The 19984-nt window shown below is 43.4% G+C and overlaps 2 protein-coding genes and 1 long non-coding RNA gene across 4 annotated transcripts in view; 2 read left to right on the top strand and 1 right to left on the bottom strand.

Moving 5' to 3' along the window:
- The window catches only part of LOC140499484 (uncharacterized), a 26226-nt gene extending 16655 nt beyond the window's left edge, over positions 1-9571 (bottom strand). Inside the window, exon 1 of one of the 2 annotated variants that reach the window (XR_011965461.1) lies at positions 9488-9571. This is a non-coding gene — a long non-coding RNA (uncharacterized lncRNA). The remainder of the gene's footprint in view (positions 1-9487) is intronic. The other variant, XR_011965462.1, reaches the window with a different exon arrangement.
- HNRNPM (heterogeneous nuclear ribonucleoprotein M) overlaps positions 1-19984 on the top strand; it is a 177337-nt gene that overhangs the window by 44834 nt on the left and 112519 nt on the right. The window lies entirely within an intron of this gene.
- ANGPTL4 (angiopoietin like 4) lies at positions 7776-19984 on the top strand. The gene is made up of 7 exons (XM_072600942.1): positions 7776-8827; positions 9230-9340; positions 9512-9629; positions 12733-12846; positions 16410-16505; positions 16828-17103; positions 19101-19984. The coding sequence occupies exons 1-7, from the start codon at positions 8324-8326 to the stop codon at positions 19277-19279; spliced, it is 1398 nt and encodes a 465-aa protein (XP_072457043.1). The 5' UTR covers positions 7776-8323; the 3' UTR covers positions 19280-19984.

Here is a 19984-nt window from a genome sequence, read left to right as displayed (position 1 = left end):
TTTTGTCATTGACTTCCTTGGATTTAAACTTACATATATTTTAGTCACTTTCTTGGCATAATTCCAAATTGCTTTCTAGAATGGTTATGCCGCTTCACAGCTCCATCAACAATGTGCCTATCTTTCTAACATTAATATTCTCTTTTTCCCGTATTTTTCAATTTACTGGATGTAAAGTGAAAACTCAGGATTTTTTATTTGTATTTCTCTTATTATTAATAATTTAGAGCATTCTTTAAATGAGTGTTACTAGCCCGCAATTCATATTTTGAGAACTGTTTGCTCATATCTTTTGACAATTTTTCTCTTAGAAAATGATTTTTCATATTATATATTTCTTTTTTATATATATATCATTATGAATGTGTATATTGCATATCAGACCCTTATATTATAAATATTATATTAATACCTTATTATGGTATAAAAATTATATTAATTTATGCTATTGTAATGCTTTATGTTATAAATATTAAATGCCAAGATTTTTTTCCCAACCAACAATACCCTTTTTATCATAGTTGCATTAATTTTGTTCATGTAAAGCTTTTCAATTCCATATGATCAAAAATTTTTTTTTTACCTTTTGTGATTGACTCTATTTTTTGTTTGTTATAAAGAATTTGCCTCCTGCCCCTACCTGTGAGAAGTATATGATCTGCTTTTCCTCTAATTTTTTATGGTATGATCTTTGATATTCAGATCACATAGCCATTTCAAATTTATTATAAAATGTACTGTAAGATGTTAGTCTAAACCCAATTTATCGCAAACTGTTTTCTAGTTTTCCCAGCAATTCCTACAAGGAATGCTTTCCTAAATAAATTATATTTGGAGGTTTATTTAATATTCACTTATTGAATTCAATTATGTCTGATTCTTCCTTGTTTAGCCTGTACTTGGTGTACTTTTCTATTTTTTAACCAGTACCAAATAGTTTTGATGATTGAAGCTTGCCCCTTCAAAGCCTTTAATAATTTATTTGCATATATATGCTACCTGATTATTTCAAGAAATCACATGGTTGATGCATGGTAGAGTTTTTGACCTCCCCCTGCTGCTTTGCAGAGGATGGAATCAACAGGTATGGCACATTGCATATAATATCCTATTTTTTTCAATCTGTTGATAGATTTTGTTGAATTTTTTTCACTCAATTTTTTTTTTAAGTGGGGAGGGAGAGGATAGCTTCCTGGAAGGAGTAAAAGGCAGAGATGTGAGGGAAAATATAGAAAGTATAAAATAGAAAAGATATCAATATAAATATATTATTTTAAAAGTGTGAATTATTGGATCCTATAAATAGAGAAGCTATAACTAAGGAAAGGGGAGGGCAACCTCAGCATGAGGGCTTGAGAGGAACAATGGAATTAGGGTTACAGTGACTTTGTATTTTTGGTCATTTGAGGAAGCATGCTCAAGAGTTTCGAAGCCAATTAGAGGATCAAGGAATAAAATAGCCTCTACCACCATGAAGGGGGTAAAGTTCATGATCAAAGGATAAAAAGGATTGTAGAAAATGATGATAAAGATGATGACATTGATGGCTAGCATTTACATCAAACTTTAAGGTTTGTAATGTGCTTTACAAATCTTAATTTATTCTGTCCTCACAACAATCCCAGGAAGTAGGTGCTATTTTTTACAGAGGAGGAAACTGACATAGAGAGAGGTTAAGTGAATTACCCCAGAATCACACAGTTAAGTCAAATTTGAACTTAGATCTTCCTGACTCCAGGTCCAGCTCTATCCATTGCACTATCTTGCTACCTAAATTAAGTGAACAATTTTGACTATATACAATTGAAATATCTTTGTACAAACAAAATCCATGTAGTTAAAACCAAAAGGGAATCAGTTAATTGGGGGAAAAAATCTTTGTAGTTTCTCAGATAAAGGGTCGATAGCCAAGATATGTAAGGAGTTGATTCAAATATTTAAGAATTACAACCATTTTCCAAATGGATATGAACGGGCAGTTAACAAATAAAGAAATTCAATTTGGATTGATTAGAATATGCCATATTAAAAAAATGCTCCAATTCATTGCTAGTTAGAGAGATGTAAGTTAAAACTACTCTAAAGTTCTACCTTATACCTACCAGATTAGCAAAGAGAATTTTGTAACTGTTGGAGCAGCTCTGTACAGAGGACAGTTTCAATTGAAGGATAGAAGTCAGATTATAGAGAATTAAAAGAATGGGGAAAGAAAGTAGAGGCAACTAGTTTGGATGGCTTCCTCTAGGACTTTATCCTTAGCCATGAAAGAGAGGAGAGGTATAGTATGGTAGCTAGAAAGGATGGTTGGATCAAGGGTGGGATTCTTTAAGAGGACAGATATGAGAATATAGGCAGTAGAGAAGGAGCCAATATATAAGAAGATATCGAGAATTAGAGAGAGAATAGGGAAGATAAAAGGGGACATAATCAAGAATGCATGTAGAGGCATGGGCCTTGGTAAAGAGAAGGGGACCTTTTCACTGGTGATGGAGATGAATGAAGGGTTCATGGGGCTGTGGTAGATGGGAGTAAGGAAGCATCAGTTGAGGAGGGGAACAGGGGTTTGTACATTGATAGCTCAGGGTTCAGAATCCCTGGAATGCAGAAAGTATAAGGATGTGGGAGTATGCTAACTATTGAGGCAGAGTATCAGTAGTTGTACAGAAGTCCCTTAAAGGGAAGCAGGCTAATAGATTGTTCAAGGTCCTCCCTCGAGATTCAAAATAGATTCTATTTATTGTAAGGTCTCCTCCCCAATTCTAAATCTCATACCCCTTCGAAATCATTCTTCATTTTTTTTCCTCCTTCACTTCTGTCTTAGAATGAAGAGATGACCCTTCCCCTTGCCATTGTTGACCATTCTTCTTGTACCCTGGATCCTATCCCTTCCCACCTCTTTCCTGATTCTACCCTCACCCCCTCTCAAATTACGTTGTATTTTTTAATTTAGACCTGTGATTTAATGGTGTAGGAAGCTTCTGTTCAGCAATTTCCTTCTCCAATGCAAATTTACAAATACCTTATAACTTATAATCATAGAGAATTGCGTGAGGTGTACAGGGAGGTTAAGTGATTTACCCAGGGTCACTCAGCCAGGATGTATAACAGGAAGGATTTAAACCTGGTTCTGAAATCAGCATTTTGCTCACTATATACTTTGTATATATTTCATATCTATTTATGAGTAATATTGTTTGCTGAAATAGATCGCAAACTCCTTGAGGCACTGGAGTTACAAACACACACACACAGACACACAGACACACACACACACATATAGACACACACACACAGTCACACACACCCCAGTCCTTCACACAGTACCTAGCACACAGGTATTTAATTAATGCTTGTTGGATTGATTAATTCCTGGATCATGTGGCATCGGAGTTAGGATTTAAAGTTTTTATTTGGCATGAGAGAGAGATGATAAATAGAAGTGACATCTTAGCAAATAACCAGAGTTTGGGGATGAGACTGGAGTGACTGGAATGTTCAACCATGATTAAGAAGAGTGTAACCTATATGAACTGATGCTGAGTGAAATGAGCAAAACCAGGAGAACATCATTCACAGAAACAGCCACCGTTTGAGATGACTGATTTTGATAGACTTAGCCCTTCTCAGCAATGCAGGGATCTAAAACAGTTCCAAAGGACTCATGATGGAAAATACCATCCACATTCAGAGAAAGGACTATGGAGTTGGAATGAAGAGTAAAGCAGACTGTTTTCTTTTTTGTTTTCTTTTGGGTTTTTTTTTCTCTCTTATGGTTTCTTTATTTCGTTATAATTCTTCTATGCAACCTGACTAATGTGCAAATGTGTTTGATAGGGATGTATGTATGGAGTCCGTATCAGATTGCATGCCATTTTGGGGAAGGAGTGGGGAGGGAGGGAGTGAAAATTTAAAACTTGTGGAAGTGAATGTTGAAAACTAAAAATAAATTAATTGGAAAAAATTTTAAAAAGAAGAGTATAGCCCATGTTGTTCAGTCATGTTTAACTCCTCATGACCTCATCTGGGTTTTTTTTTTTAACAAAGATAATGGAGTAGTTTGCCATTTCCTTCTCCAGCTCATTTTACAGATGAGGAAACTGAGGCAAACAGGGTTAAGTGACTTAGGGTCACACAGCTAGTAAATGTCTGAGGTCAGATTTGAACTCATGAAGATGAGTCTTCCTGACTCCAGGCCCCATGTTTTATCCAGCACCTAGCTCCCCTTAAGACATCATTACTAAGGAGCTAAGATTGGAAAGGGCTTAGAGGAAATTAAGGGCAAGGATAGGGGAAGGAGGTAGGAGCCAGGAGCATAATAGCACTGCTGATTTGGATAGAAGTGGGATGTTCCAGAAAAAAAGAGGTAAGGAGCTAAAAGAATGAGGGGAGGTGGACACGGCCACTTATGCAGACTTGCCTGGGGGCCATTTCTGCTTTCAAAATGAAGGGAATAGGGCCAACGATCTGAATCTGAATACAAAATGTGGCTTATCATGCATGAATATGGCATGCCTCTGCCACTCATATTTAACCTAGGGTTCAGGGTCATATCTAAAGAAACTTCTTAAAGCCATGTAAATGGTAAAAACTAGTCATAGCACTACAATAATATTGTAGAATATACAGCAATATATCATAGAATACAGTAGTATTCATAGAATTATAATGTTGGCATTGGAATGGACCTCAGGAATTACCCCATTTTGTAATACAGGTTAGGAAACTGAAGACGACAAGAGGAGTGACTTATATAAGGTGGCATCATCGTGATCCTGAATTAGTTATATGAGAGGCATTTTTATTAAAGTGTCTTGAGAGTTCACTGATTGGTTTGTTAGAGATTTTAAATGGAGTGTATAAATACAGAGCCAAAAAGAAGTGAGGGAACCCAGCTTCCATTTGTGATTTAAAGAAGTAATACTATTAGAGAACAAAATCACTGTCTTGTTAAACAGTGTTGCTGCTAGTCAGAACTGTTCATATTTTTCTAATGAAATTCCCAGAAATGTAGCCATGTATAAATATCCAATGAAACAAGATATCTGAAGAGCCAACCAGTTTCTGTATTGACCAGTAACTTGACTATTTTCAAGTACATTGTCATTGTACGACATTTATATAACACATGAAAAATGTTATCATACCAAAAATGAACTTTAAAAAAGAAGAAAAGTATAACCCAAATGTTCCATTGAAGAGGGGAGCATGGGTAGTTGAAGAGAGAGAGAATTCTACAGGGCCTGGGACCAAGGAAGGAGGGGGCCAAAGAACCCCTTGAAGAGGGAGGAAAGTAAGGATTTACTCCCATTTTCACATTTTCCCTCAATCCTCTCCCCTCTCCAACATCGTCCTCACAGTTCTTCAGTTACAATGAAGTTGAACTCTCACCCTTTGCTGGGAAGATGTGGGTGAGGAAGAAGGCAAAGCCAGAAGCTCTGTCTCAAACTAGGGGTATCAGGGAAACAGCAGGCAGGTAGCCAGAGGAAACCATACAGGAAACCATGGAGAGTCAGTACCTGGGGTGGAAGAAAAGGATGGAGAGGGATAAAGATTGAAGGATTCCTGAGTTGAACCCCAACAGATTCTATCTGTCTCCCTGCAGAAATACTTCTTGCTCCCAGACCCTGGAAAGGGAAAGGAGATAGCAAGGAGAGAATAAGTTGTTACCATCCTATCATCTTTCCAAGGAAAAGAGATAAAAAAGGAAGGTGTTCCCAAGGCCTCCCAGCCTTTCAGAGAAAGCTGAAGAAGAAAACCTTATGCACATGTTCTCTCTTTTAGCATATGGGAACCCACATCCTTGGCCTAGAATTTCTCCTGCCTCTGAATTATCAAATTCCTCTGCACTGGTCCTATCCATGTCCTCGATCAGATTTCTCATCTGTAAAATGAGGAGGTTGGAAAAGATAACTTCTGAGATGTATTTTAGCTCTGGATCCACGATCCTCCAATCTACCTCCCATTTTCACATTTTCCCTCAATCCTCTCCCCTCTCCAACATCGTCCTCACAGTTCTTCAGTTGCAATGAAGTTGAACTCTCACCCATTGCTGGGAAGATGTGGGTGAGGAAGAAGGCAAAGCCAGAAGCTGCGGCTGCTGGCACCCTGCCCAAGCCAGGCCTCCCCCTTGGCCCAGACTCAGAACAGGGAGGACAACAGAATGTCACTGGAAAAACATGTGGGAGGGAATCCAATGTCCTCCTTCATCCCCAAAACAAATGAGGTCATTGTGCCACAGCACTCAGTAACAGCAAGCTGGGCAAAGCCCTTGAGCCTTCTAAGGCCAGGGTATGAAGTCGAGGAGGGGTCAGAATGCTGGAAGGGCACAACCCTGGAGTCTCTGAAGCATAAAACTGAGAGGGGGGCAATCAAGGTGGGGAACGATGTACAGATGACAGCAGGCATAATCCTAGACACTGTGGTGGACCCTAGTACAAAACCAGGGGACAAAGCAACACTCAAAATGTGAGGTGAGCTCCTGGTGTAGGTCTATGGATAAAAGAATTTGGTGAGGCTGCTCCAGGAGATGAGGCAGGGAGAGGAGAGAAAGCCACAGAACTTCTCTCCACCTCCCTGATCTCTTATGAAACTTGGCCATTTTCTGAGCCTTTCCAAGAATTTTCTGAGCATGATTTCAGGGTATTCTGAAAATGCTTTATGATTGGTCTCTGTACCCATTTCCCAGATAATTCTGATACAAAGAAAATTTGGATTAGATGTGCCAATAATGTAACCAACTTCCGGCTTATCATGGCCCACTCAGGCCAAGGCATTTACTCACCCTCAATAAAGCCATTGTTTAATCAGCTTCTTTTCAGTCATTCTGCCTTTTCAGATCTTTTCTGAACTTACTGCTTTTCCCTTCAGGTCTTTTCTAGGAAATTCATACCTCACCCTTTTCATTTATACCCTTCTGGGGTTAGAGACCTGCCTTCCAATCCTATTTCTGCCACTAAGTCATTATCACTGAAGACAAAACATCCCTTTCTCAGGACCTCAGTTTCACCATCTGCAAAAGTAAAACAGCCTCGGACTCAGCTTGGTTGAGTTGGTTTGAGGTGATTGACTGGTTGTCAGGACAGTCCAGGAGGCCAAAGGACTTTGGCTCTGGCTATGGACTTGCCAGTGACACTATGAGGCAAACCACCTCTTTTCTCTGGCATTGACTTCCTCATCTGTAAATTGAGGATTCATAATAATTCCCTCAAAGAATGATTGTGTTTTGTAAACCATAAAGCATCACGGCTACGTGAGTATTTATTGTTCTTTCCTTTAGTGGACTTAGCGTCAAGGTACTGGCCCTGCCCTGCCATTTACTAGTTGCATGATCCTGAGCAAATTATTTAATCTCCCCCGCCCGTCCTCAATTTCTTTAACCGTAAAATGGGATCAGTAATATAAATTCAGCTCTTCCAGGCTGTTAGTAAGAAAATACCTTGTAAATACTACAGAGATGTGAAGTATATTATTGTTAGAAGAGGTAATATGTGTTGCTCTTTATACGTTCTGCGCACAGTAGTCTTCTCCGATAAAGGTTAACTGAATTAAATCAAGGCCCAGTTGCTCCCTTGGCGTTTGATTCTGGTACAGGGTCTGAAGCACGTAGGCTAGGGCTGATTCAGCCCCAGCCCCAGCCTCTTTGGTCCTTCCCTGAAACTTCCCGAGTCAGCTGCTACCAAGTGACGGCTTTTGGGGATGGGGGTGGGTCCTCCCAGTGGCTGATTTGTGACTCAGACAGCAGTGACCTTTCCCCTACTAAGCTGGGCTGCCAGAATTGCACATCTGCCTCTCCAACTAGGAGGAAGGAACCAGCCCAGGTGGGGGGCGGAGGGGAGGGAATAGAGCTCTGGTATTTGAGTCCTGGGGCCTGGAGGAGGAGGGCAATGCCAAGCACCTCCGCCCTAGGGGGAAGCACTTCTCCGAGGTTGGGAAGGAACATTAGCTCCCTGGTTCTCCTGGCCTTCCTAGGAGGCCTGGGGTATAGCCAGGAATCCCCACATCTCAACTAGGGGGAGGAGCTGTGAATTCTTCCCGATCTCCAAGAACAGGGAGTGTATTGGGAGAAGAAGGGGGGGACTTCGGCTGGGTCTCTTTGAAGCTGGAAACCTGAGCCCCGCCCCGCTCCAGGACACACCCACCCGTCCCCCAGGGCCTGGCTACAGCTCATAAAATGGGGCTCCTTCAGTAAGTGGACAGCTGCAGTCCGCGACGGGCCCTGGGCACACCTGAGAGTAAAGGAGAGTGGGATTCCCTAGCGAGCCTCCATCCCAGCTACAGAGCCCAGGCGACCTTCTTGGAGCCCAGCACCCCGGTTAATAGAAAGATGCGCTGTGCCCCGAGTACAGGAGCTGCGCTGGTGCTATGTGCCGCCACTGCGGGGTGGCTGGGCGCAGCTGCTGCCAGCCCCAGCGAGGTACGCCCGAGGGCCCCCGAGCTGCGAGTGCCCCTCTCCCGGCCCGAGGCCAAATACGCCTCGTGGGACGAGGTGAACGTGATCGCTCACGGACTCCTGCAGCTCGGACACGGGATTCGGGAGCACGTGGAGTGGACGCAGGGCCAGGTAAAAGACATCTATCGCCGTCTCGAAGCCCGTGACCCTGCTTGCGAAGACCCTCTGCGCCGCGCCGGGCACAGCCCTGAGGACACCCAGCTGCAGAGCCCGGAGGAGAGCCCGGTGGACTTGGCCACCCAAGGCACTGACAGCCACTTGGAGCCCAAAGAGGTGGCCCAACAGAAGACCGAGCTCCAGCATCTGGAAGGGAATGATGGCCAGGGGGTAGAGGCCAGCACTGGGGGCGCCGCCTGGAGAGCTGTGCACAGCTTGCAGGTAAGGGCCGCCCCCTCGGTGCTCTCTTCACTTGGCTTTCCTGCCGAGGCTGATGGGTCTTCCTTTAGATATCCTCCCAAAGTCCTTTAGCCTGCTTGTGTTCTTTCTTTCAGACTTTTCCAGTTTTAAATCTCTGATGCTACCTACTAACCCTCAGATTCTCCTCTTTCACTCCCTCAATATCTTCTCCATCTCCTCCAATTTGCTCTCGCTGAGTCCTATGCTCCCCAATCCCTGGAAATCAGGCTGCTCCCCCAGATCTCCTTCTGCCTTGCCCCTTCAGACCACCCCTGGCCGGGAGTCCTATTTGCCCTCAGGCCACAAGAGAGATGTCCCTGTCCATGATACCAGCCCTCTCCAAATGACCTCATGAGCCTATTTCCCTTTCCTTCCTGACCCCAGACCCAGGTTCGAGCTCAGAACAGCAGAATTGAGGAATTGTTTCAGAAAGTGGCCCAGCAACAGCAGCACCTAGAAAAGCAGAACTTGAAGATTCAAACATTGCAGAGCAAGGTATGCTCCTAACTAGGGATGAGGTAGGTGGAGGCAGCCCTCGGAGGCCTTTTAGCTTCTGTTCAGAACCGAGAACAGCAATTTCTCAGAGGCTCTGAGCCCACCTTCCCTTTCTCCTTGCTCTCTTTCTCCTCATCCTGGACCTACCTGTTACTTCTCTTCTGTCTGCAGCTCCAGAGCCTGGCTCCTTTACAGCTGGGGCAGATACCACTTAGACCTATGGGAAAGAAGAATACCCTGAAGATGGCTCGACACATCCGCCCAGTCCCCAACAGCAGTGACAAGCCTAGTAAGTCCCAGGTCTCATCTGACTCCCAGCTCCTACACCTCATCTGCCCCAGCCTCAGTTTCTCCTCTTTACACATACATATGCCTCTTTTCCCTGCCAGTGACTTTTCCCTTTGCACTGGTTAGGAAGGAATGTCAGAACATGGGTGATAGCCAGCGGGGCAGAAATGTGATTGTCTCAGTCAATAGGTGTGATGCAACCAGGATTCTGAAGTAGCTTAGGCAGAGCCTGGTTACCCCACAAAAGATGAAAGCAGAGAAGATGGAGAGGCCTCCCTACCCCCAAGGACATTATGAGCTCCTGGACTTACCTTCAGCCAGTCTTGGGGAAGCCTTGCTAACTTAGAGTTGGGAAGAAGTCTTATAAAACACCTACGGCCCCCTGCTGCCTAGAGTTTGCAGAATATCCTGGTCCTGCTTCTGGATACTTCTCTTGTGTAGTCCCACCCCACCTAAAGAGCTGCTCCTATCCCTTCCCTCTAATCAGGGAGAAGAGAAACTAAGGCAGCATCTGCTTTGCCTTTCCTCTGATAAAGTATACTTAGCCCCAGTAAGAACTCCACATCTCTTATTTCCACTTACCTAGTTTTTACTGAGGACCCATGGTGAGTCCACGGTCATGCCTTGAGAAAAATAAGGCTTATTTTTCTGCCCTGATTGTCATAGAGAGTAGAGATACATACAGAACTATCAGGGGACAAGAGCAAGGATAAATGTGATTCCAACCACATAGACTTTTGTTGAAAACAAATTGAGAAGTGATCAGTAAGCTGGTTAAGCAGGGAGGTCTTTTTGGATGAGGTCTTAAAGGAAGTGATACACATGGATCAATGGAGAGAAGCCAATAGGGTGTTTCAGACCACTGAAATGGAACAATTGAAATGCACTGGATATTCACTTGAGTTTCAGGGAATTTCAAGGAGAAATTATCACCCTGCCTAGAGAAAAATAGCCTGGCTGGAGTATAAACCTGTTGTAGAGGGGAATGATGTGGGGAAGGCTCAGGGAGACCTGATGAAGGCCATGCTAAGTTCAGATTGTATCTAAATGGCAATAGGGAACCTCTGTAAATTTTGAGTGACATGATCATATCCTAGGAAGATTTTTCTAGCATGAGCTCCTGGGTGCACAGGAAGGTGAGGAGATAAGAGCCATAAGGGAAGAAACACCACTTGAATTGTAGAAGATGATGGAAACCTCTTCAGGGTCCTCAGCACACTCTCACAGATTCTCTCTCTCTCTCTCCCTCTGTCTCTTCTCTCTCTCTCCTCCTCTTTGCCTTCTCCTCCCTCCTCTCCTCTCCTCTCTCTTTTCTTTCTCTCTTTCTCTCTCTCTCTTCCTCTCCCTCTCTCTTTGTCTCTTCTCTCTCTCTCTCTCTCTCACACACACACACACACACACACACACACACACACACAATATTTTAGAGCCATCTGTCACAAATGCAATCTTCCTCCTCTCATGTATTGGCCTTCATTGACATATTTGCACTGTATCTCAAGAGTCCACAATATGCATATGTCTCAAGGCTGACATCCAATTGGGAGAAAGTTGCCTTTCTCCCTTCACTTAGCCTGCAGCAATTCTTAGTGACTTCCTGAGAGGCTGGTTGTCACCTGTTGGTTTCCCCATTTCTATCCTGGCCTACTGGGGCCAAAGCTGCTGGTAGACTGAGGAGGAAGATCTAAACCACTATTCCCAGATTTTCCCCAAGATTTTCCTTTGCTGGGAGAACCATGTGGCTCCTACCTATTATGTAGAGGGTTCCTGGGAAGAAATCTATCAGTTGAAGCTGGGCCTGGAAGAGGGGGTAGCTCTCTTAAGGAGAATTAAGGAGGAGTGACTCAGGCTACTTAGTCTACTTAGGGGAATAGAAGAAGGAGGAATGGGGCTGGGGGAGGGAAGCAGGGAGAGCCTGGGGAAACAGGGTCCTGTTTCTTCTAGAGAAGGCGCCAAGTAGGGGAAAGTTCAGAGCTTGTGGAGACAAACATTCTGGTTGTAATCAAGGCCAGATTGGGTGTTTGGCTGTGAGCCACTGGGATTGGAAGAGAGGAAAGTAGGGGAAAGGGGAACCGCCAGGAAATGCCCTCCTATCTCTCTTCCCTAAACACTCTTCCTCCCCCTCTGGACACCATCCTTCAATAACTTCAGCCCTTCCAGTCCCAACCCCCTCCTGACCTTTCCCCTACTCTCAGGGCCTGCCTGATTCTGTCTTCCCAGGGTGTTTCCTTCTAAAGTCCCCTCAGTGCCTAGCTACCTTTACTATATTGGGGCTCTAATGAAGGATGTGGGAGAAAAAATAAGTCCCAACCCCAGAAGAGGGGGGTGAGGAGGCTTTCAATAGGGTCACTTTCAATAGGGAATTAAGGGTATTGATGGGGCCTGGGCCTGGGACAACCCAGGAAAAATCATAATGTTGGCCAAGTTTGTCTTTTATACTCATCTGCACACACACATCACACACTTCAGACTCAGGAGCCCATGAACATGAACATGAACATGAACATGAGCATGAGGTTCTCTCTCCCACGTTAAATCCTCCTATCTGGAAAGGCTCTGATATGAATCACTCCTTAGTTGGGTAAATGGGCCATAGGAAAAAATAAAAAAATCTCTGACCTTGCCCTTCTGCATACATCCCCAGACAAAGAATATGTGTTTATTTGTTCGGAGGGGAGAAGGAGGAGGAGGGGGAGGGGGAGGAAAGGCAGAGTTCCATGGCTTATTGCCCTCAGCTTAGTCAGGAGTGGGAAGACCTAATTATTGCCCAGGCAAAAAGCCATCCTTCAGAGTTTTGTAGTTAACCTGTCTCTCCTTGGGAGAGATGTATAACTATATATAAATTTTATATAACTATATTTATAAATTGTATGTATATAAACATAATATATGTATATATGTGTGTGTATATGTGTGTGTGTATATGTATGTGTGTGTATATATGTGTGTGTGTGTATATGTATGTGTGTGTGTATATATATGTATATATGAACTCTCTCTCTCTTTCTCTTTCTCTCTCTCTTTCTCCCCCTCTCAATCCTCTCTACACAAGCATGATTGCTTAGGGAGTAGATTGAGGATCTCCATGCCTCTCTCTCTTACAGAGCTGCCCCAGGATTGCCATCAACTCTTTCTGGGTGGAGAACGCCAGAGTGGACTATTCCAAATTCAGCCCCAAGGTTCTTCACCTTTCCTGGTGAACTGCAAGATGACTCCAGGTAGGAGGGAGGGTCTTTTTGTTGTCACTCAACAAGCATTTTCAGTGTTTACTATGTGCTAGGAATTGTGCGAAGAGCCGAGAATACCTACGTAGGGAAAAATGTGGTCCTTGCCCTCAAGGAGGTGACCTTCTAATGGCCATTAGAAGAAAAGGTCTAACTTCCACTTAGCCTACTGTGGTCCCCTTAGCAAGGTGAATTCTATTGTCCAGATGACTTTAATGACTTTAAGCTCAGAGAAATGTTACCATGGAGGGGAGAAAAGGAGTAACATCCCTGTAGCCTGATTTGAAAGTAGCGATGATGGCAATGGGCAAGCTTGAAGGATTTCAGGAATGGACTGCTTTCCCATTGTTGGCTTCCCATTGGAACCCTAGGCTCCTCTGTTGAACTTCTTTTCTTTAATCTGTATTGTCTAATAGAACTGGAAAGTGTCAGCTTCCAGAATAAATATGCTTCTGAGGAAGTGGCAGGTCTTTAAAGTTTTACATTCTTTAAATTCTGCTATATCCCTTCTCAATCAACCAGTAATCATTTATTGTGCACCCACTATGTGCGCTATCTCAGTGCTAGATGCTAGGGGTACAAAGCCTAAAAACGAAAGCTCAGGCCTTCAAGGAGTTTAGATTTTAGTGGAAAAGACAACATATACGTAAATGTATATATGTATATATGTGTGTGTATATATATGTATATATATATACACACACATATATATACATACACATATAGACATCTATACACACACACACACATATATATAGGCATGAGATATAAATATGTAATATATAAGAAATAGACATAAGGTAACTACAGGGGGAAAAGCATTAGCTACTAGAGGGGATCAGGAAAAGCCTTCTGAAGACAAGGAGTTAAAAAAAAATTTTTTTCATTCAGAATTTCAACACCAAATAAGCATTTCCATATCAGGGTGTTAAACATAGGATGATGGAAAAGGGGCATTGCACATGTTTTGTACAGTATATTTTTATTTTTAAATATATAAGAAATTTAATGCATAACTTTTAAAGTTTCCTTCTGGCTTTTTTTTTCTGTTCATCTTTTCTTTCTTTCTTTGAGGCAATTGGGGTTAAGTGACTTGTTCAGGGTCACACAGCTAGTATGTGTCTGAGGTCAGATTTCGGGGCCTCCTGTCTCTAGGGCCAGTGATCTATCTACTACACCCCCTATCTGCACTGGTTCATCTTTTTTAAAATGCTTCAATGACCTTTTTTTTTTTTTCCATTTTTTGGGGGGCAGTCCTAACTCACTCTTTCCCTCCCATTCCCAAATTGGGGGAGGAAACAAACCCCCCACCTTATTTCCTTCCTGATAGCTATCATCCTCTCTCTCTCCTTCCCTTTGTGCTACACTCCTTAAGAAGGTCATCTACAATAGGCGTTTCCACTTCCTTCCTTCTCCTTAATTCTCTGCAGTCTGCCTTCTTCTGATCTCATCTTTTAATTGCCAAATCTCTTAGCTTTTTCTCAATCCTCATTCTTCTTGACCTCTCTCCCACTTCAGCATTGCCCATCAGCCTCTTCTCCTGGATGTTCCTGTCTCTCCAAGTTTTCATGCCATGGCTTTCATCTGGTTCTCATCCTACTGTCTGACCACTCCTTTCTTGTCTTCTTTGTAGGATCTTCTTCATCTAGGTTACTCCCACTAACTGCAGGGGTCCCGAAAGATTCATCCTTGCCTCTTTCGCTTCTCCCTCTGTATTATTTCATTTGAGGAGCTTGTCAGCTCCTATCTCTTTGCAGATGATTTTTTTTTATATACTTGTCTCATCCTAGTCTCTATTAGATATCTTGAGCTGTATACTATATAGACTTCCTAAACTCGTGTCCAAAGTTGAACTCAATTATCTTTTCTCCTTGACCTTCCCACCTTCCAAACTTCCCTATAATTGTAGAGAGTGCCACCACCCTCCCACTCCAGTTCACAACCTAGTAGTAATCCTTTACTCCTCACTCTTACCCCTTATATCCCATATGGCATCGAGTCCTTTGACTTTTGCCACATCTCTCAAATATGCCTTCTCTCCTCTAATGCTGCACCACCCTGGTGCAGACTCTCATTGCCCCACACCTAGTCAATAGCCTTCTGTTTGGTCTCTCGCCATTCCAATCCAAACTCCACTGAGGTTTCAAATTTTCCTTTCTAAAATACAGGATTGACCATATTACCACCCCTCCTATTTCAATAAATTCCAATGGCTCCCTATCACCAGGCTGAAATATAAAATTCTCTGTTGGGTTTTTAATAGCCCTTTATAACCTGGCCCTTTTCTACCTTTCCAGACTTCTTATACTTTAATCCTTTCCACTTACTCTGTAGTCCAGTACCACTGGCCTCTTGGCTGTTTTTCTCACACATTTCTCTATGGTCTGATTCCATGTGTTTTACTGGCTGTCCTCCATGCCTAAAACATTCTCCTCTCTATGTCTTTGCTTCCCTGGCTTCCTTTGAGGCTCAGTTAAAATCTTATTCTGCAAGAAGCCTTTCCCAGTTGCCTTTAATCTTCACCCACCCCCAGTTATCCAATATATACGATTTGTACTAGTTATCTGCATGTAGTCTCCCTCATTAGACTGTGAGGTCCACAAAAGAAGGGACTGCTTTTTACCTTTCTTTGTATCCCCCAGCACTCTGCACTGTGCCTTACACATAGTAGGCAATTTAGAAGTGGGAGTTGACTGTAACAAATATGCATAGTTCACCAAAACAAGTTCCCATTTTGGCTATGTACAATTTAGCACCTTGTCAGGAACTGGGTAGCCTAGGAAGTCACAGATCCTAACAGTCACAGGTAAGGAGGGAGAGTATTTCAGGCATAGGGTATAGCCAGTGCAAAGGCACTGAGAAAGGAGATGGAGTGCCACATGTAAGGGACAGCAAATAGGCCACTATGCCTATCCAGGGGTGGGGAACCTGTGACCTCGAGGCTCCGTGTGGCCCTCTAGGTTCTCAAGTGCAGCCCTTTGACTGAATCCAGACTTCATGCCCCTGGATACCATAGAATGTGTGATAAAGAGTAATCTGTAAGAAGACTGGAAAGATAGAAAGAGGCCAGGTTGTGAGGTGCTCTCAGTTCTAGATAGAGGAGTTTTTATTTTATCTGAGAGGTAATACAGAACCCTTGGAGCTTTTTAAGTACAAGAGGAATGATATAGTGAGAGCTATGCTTTAGGAAAATCACTTTGACAGTAAAGTGTAACATGCCTTGAAAACTAGAAACTGTAAACTGAGACTTCATGGTATAGTAGGAAAGGCCCCGGATTTGGAGTTGAAAAACAGAGGGTTGAATCCGGTGCTTCCACTTAGTCTCTAGGTGGCCTTGGGCAATCACACACTATCCCTTGGCCTCATTTTTCCTCATCTGTAAAATGAAGAGGTTAAGCCTAGTCTCTAAGGTCGTCCTTCCCAACACCCACATCATATGATCTTGTGACTTTTGGTAGAAGCCTTTGGGAAGTTTTGGGTTTCCTAGGCTAGCTGTGGTGTTACTGTTTTTTGTTATGTAGGTGAATCCTTAGTAACCAGGCTTTTCTTTTTGGCAGAGGGTGGCTGGACGGTGATCCAGAGACGCCTGAATGGCTCAGTGGATTTTCACCAGCCCTGGGAGGCCTACAAGTCAGGCTTCGGAGACCCTAATGGTGGGTATTTCCAGGGGACAAAATCAAGACCCAAGGGAATAAATCACTAAGTTGAGGGGAAGGGGTGGGGATTGAGGGGAAGGGAATAGGGAGGGCTATAAGACCAGGAAAGACCAGGCAAACACTCAGTGCCAGGCTAGGCCTTTTCTGATGGGGGTCCAAAAAGTCTTTTGGTATTTTTCTCCTTTTCCCGTATTTTTCTTTACCCTCTCCATATACATTCTTGGCCTGATGATGCTGCAGACCCAAAGAGCTAGCTGTACCTGCCTATATGCATTCTCTGGTGTTTGTCCCCATGCTGAGTGGTTGTTTCTGAATTCAGGGGAATTTTGGCTGGGTCTGGAGAAGGTACATCATATCACTGGAGACCGAGGAAGTCGTCTTGCTGTACAGCTATTAGATTGGGAGGGCAATGCCCAGTCTGTCCAGATCCCCTTCCACTTGGGAGGAGAGGACACAGCCTATAGCCTGAAACTCACAGGACCAGTTGCTGGAGAGTTGGGTCCAGCCACAGAGGATGGACTGTCTTTACCCTTCTCTACTTGGGACCGTGATCATGACCTCAGGACAGATCTGAACTGTGCCAAGAACCTGTCTGGTAAGTGGGAAGTCTCCAAACTAACACTAATTTTTATCTCAATTCTCTCCCTTACTCCAACCCTGTTTTCCAAACCCAGACTCAAATAACTTTATAATAATACATTCCTGGCTCTCAACTGAAGTGCTTAAGGCAGAATTTTATGCATAATGGGCACTCAGTCAGTGTCTGAATTTGTTGTCCCATCCACAAATCCCCAACTCTTATCCATACCCAAAATATAGCCCATATCTGAGCTTCAAACCTTATCCTGAATTGCAATCTCAATTCTAATTGCAACTTCTCGGTCAAAATCCCACATCCAGCTCTATGACCATTTCTCCCTCCCTGAGAGCCATGGAACCATACTCACTCCCCAGCTATAAACAAATCCCTCGCCCTGTATAGCTTCAAACCCATCCCTAATCTCCCATCTATAATCAAATTCTAGTTTCAACCTCAAATTCCACACCCGTATGTGTTAGTATGTGTGTATAAGAGTGTTGTTTATTCACTTCAGTTGTGTCTGACCCTTCTTGACCCTATTTGAGATTATCTTGGCAGAGATACTGAGTGGTTCTCCATTTCCTTCTCCATCTCATTTTATAGATGGGGAAACTGAGGCAAACAGGGTTAAGTGACTTGCTCAGGGTCACATAGCTAGGAAGTGTCTGAGGCCAGATTTGATCTCCTGATTACAGACCCAGCACTCTATCCACTCATCACCTGCAATTACATTCTGGGCTACATCAACTGATTTGGTGGGCAAGGGAGATGCAGAAATAGAATTCCATCCCCTTCCTATCCTGTTCATACATATGATAACTACATAATAATAATGGTTATTATAACTAGCAGTTCTGGAGCACTTTGAAGTTTGCAAAGTTTGCTTTACAAATAGCATCCCATTTCATTCTCACATAGCCCTGCATGATAGGTGCTATTATTTTGGTAGGTGCTATTTTACTCCCAATTTTCTAAGTGAGGAAACTGAGGCAGAGTTTGTGACTTGCCCTAAATCACACAGCTAGTAAGTGGCTGAGGCCAGATCTGAATGCAAGTCTTTCAATCCAAGTTCTGCATTCTGTGCACTGTAGTAATTTCATCAATAATGAAATCAACTCAACTTACATTTATAACTAAAAAGGACCTTCAACATACAGATAAGAAACTCTGCATCCCCTTTATCATAGAATCATGGATTTCGAATTAGAAGGGACTTCAAAGGTCATCTAGTCCAACCCCTCATTTTGTAGATGAGGAAACTAAGGCCAAGAGAAGTGACATGTCTTGCCCAAGATTGAACAGCTAATAAGTAGCAGAGCTGAGGGTTTGAGCCTCAGCCCTCAGACTCTAGATCCAGGGTCATTTCCACTGTGCCACAGAGCTTGATCACTGATTATTGGAGCTGGAAAAGAGTTTGGTGGTCAACGCAGGATGGACAATGGAAAGAGCACTGGATTTGAATTCAGAGGACCCAGAGTTCAGATCTTGGCTCTGCCTCTAACTTTCTGTGCAACTTTGGGAAAACCAGATAACCTCTCTGCACCCTCATTCCCTCATCTTTAAAATGAGAGGGTTTAAACTACGTGACCTCTACCTTTCTATCTCTAAATCTATCATCTGTTCTAACCCCCACCATTTTACAAATGAGGAAACAGGTTTAGAGAGGTTAAGGGACTTTTCCATGATCATACAAGTAATAAGGAGCAGAACCTGGATTTGAATGTAGCACTAGATCTGGAGTTTTCTACTATTCCACACTGCTCATTTTCAGATGAGGAAATTAAGAACCAGAGAGAGAGGCCCAAGGTCACACAGAGAGCAAGAACTAGAACCCAAGGCTCCTGACTTCCAGTCTAGTACTTTTTGAGTATTTTTTTTCATTCTACCTCCTTGAGTTCTAACTCCAATCCCACAGCCCTTTACCTAGACCTCTGAAGCAGACCTGTGCCTTTGTAACTGCACTTTCTCCACACAATTCCTGACCCTGCTTTCCTTTTTCCCTTTTTTTTCAGGGGGCTGGTGGTTCAGTACTTGTGGCCATTCCAATCTCAATGGAAAGTATTTTCACTCCCTTCCCCGGCAGCGGCACCAGAGGAAGCAGGGCATCTTCTGGAAGACTTGGCGGGGACGCTACTACCCTCTACAGGCCACCACCATGCTAATTCAGCCCACAGAGGGTGCCAGCTCTTAGCCTTGTTCTGAGAGCCTTGCAGGGCTAAAGAAAAGAGCCAGAGTTCAATGGGTCAAAGACTCAACATAAATGCAAAAAGAGAACTTTCTCACCCTCTCTTTTCCCAGCACCCATGGTGACAATAGTCTCCCTGGACATATGCTTGGGCCAGGGTCAGGACTGAAAAAGGTACTTCACCGAGAGAGGAATAAGAGAGGATCCAGGCCCAGCCTTGGAATCTAGCCCTTCCATCTTGAAGAGACAGTGTTTACTCATTTCTTGCCCTTCTTTAATCTGTTGCCCTCTTAAGGGTAAACCTATGGTACCAACATACTAATAGGCAAGGGCTTTCCCTCTCCCCATCCACCCTGTTACACAGAAGAGTTTTATAAGCACAAGTGAATGGGAGGGGCTGGGTTGCCTAACCCTGGGGACTAGAGGGGAAGAAGCCCAGCTTCTGGGCTCATGACTGACTAGGAGTCTTGCCTAGCTGTCTTCAGTCATATTGACTGGACTAGGATCACAGGACCAAGAACTGGGGGATCTAGAATGGTGACCTACCTCAGAGCATCGCTATTTTGAAGCCCTGCCCTGGGGTCTTATGAGGGGTCAGGGTAATTTGTAAATAATTGCCTTGTAAAAAAATTCACTATCTTTTGGGTTTTAGAGTCTGGCTGGGATTACCAGGCCTCCTCAGATTTGTTTGTAATAAAAGGAATGAAAGAA

Source organism: Notamacropus eugenii, chromosome 4 (genome assembly GCF_028372415.1).
Source record: "Notamacropus eugenii isolate mMacEug1 chromosome 4, mMacEug1.pri_v2, whole genome shotgun sequence".
Taxonomy (NCBI): Eukaryota; Metazoa; Chordata; class Mammalia; order Diprotodontia; family Macropodidae; genus Notamacropus; species Notamacropus eugenii.
The sequence above is the reverse complement of the archived record's forward strand: the minus strand, read 5'-3'. Positions and strand labels throughout refer to the sequence as shown.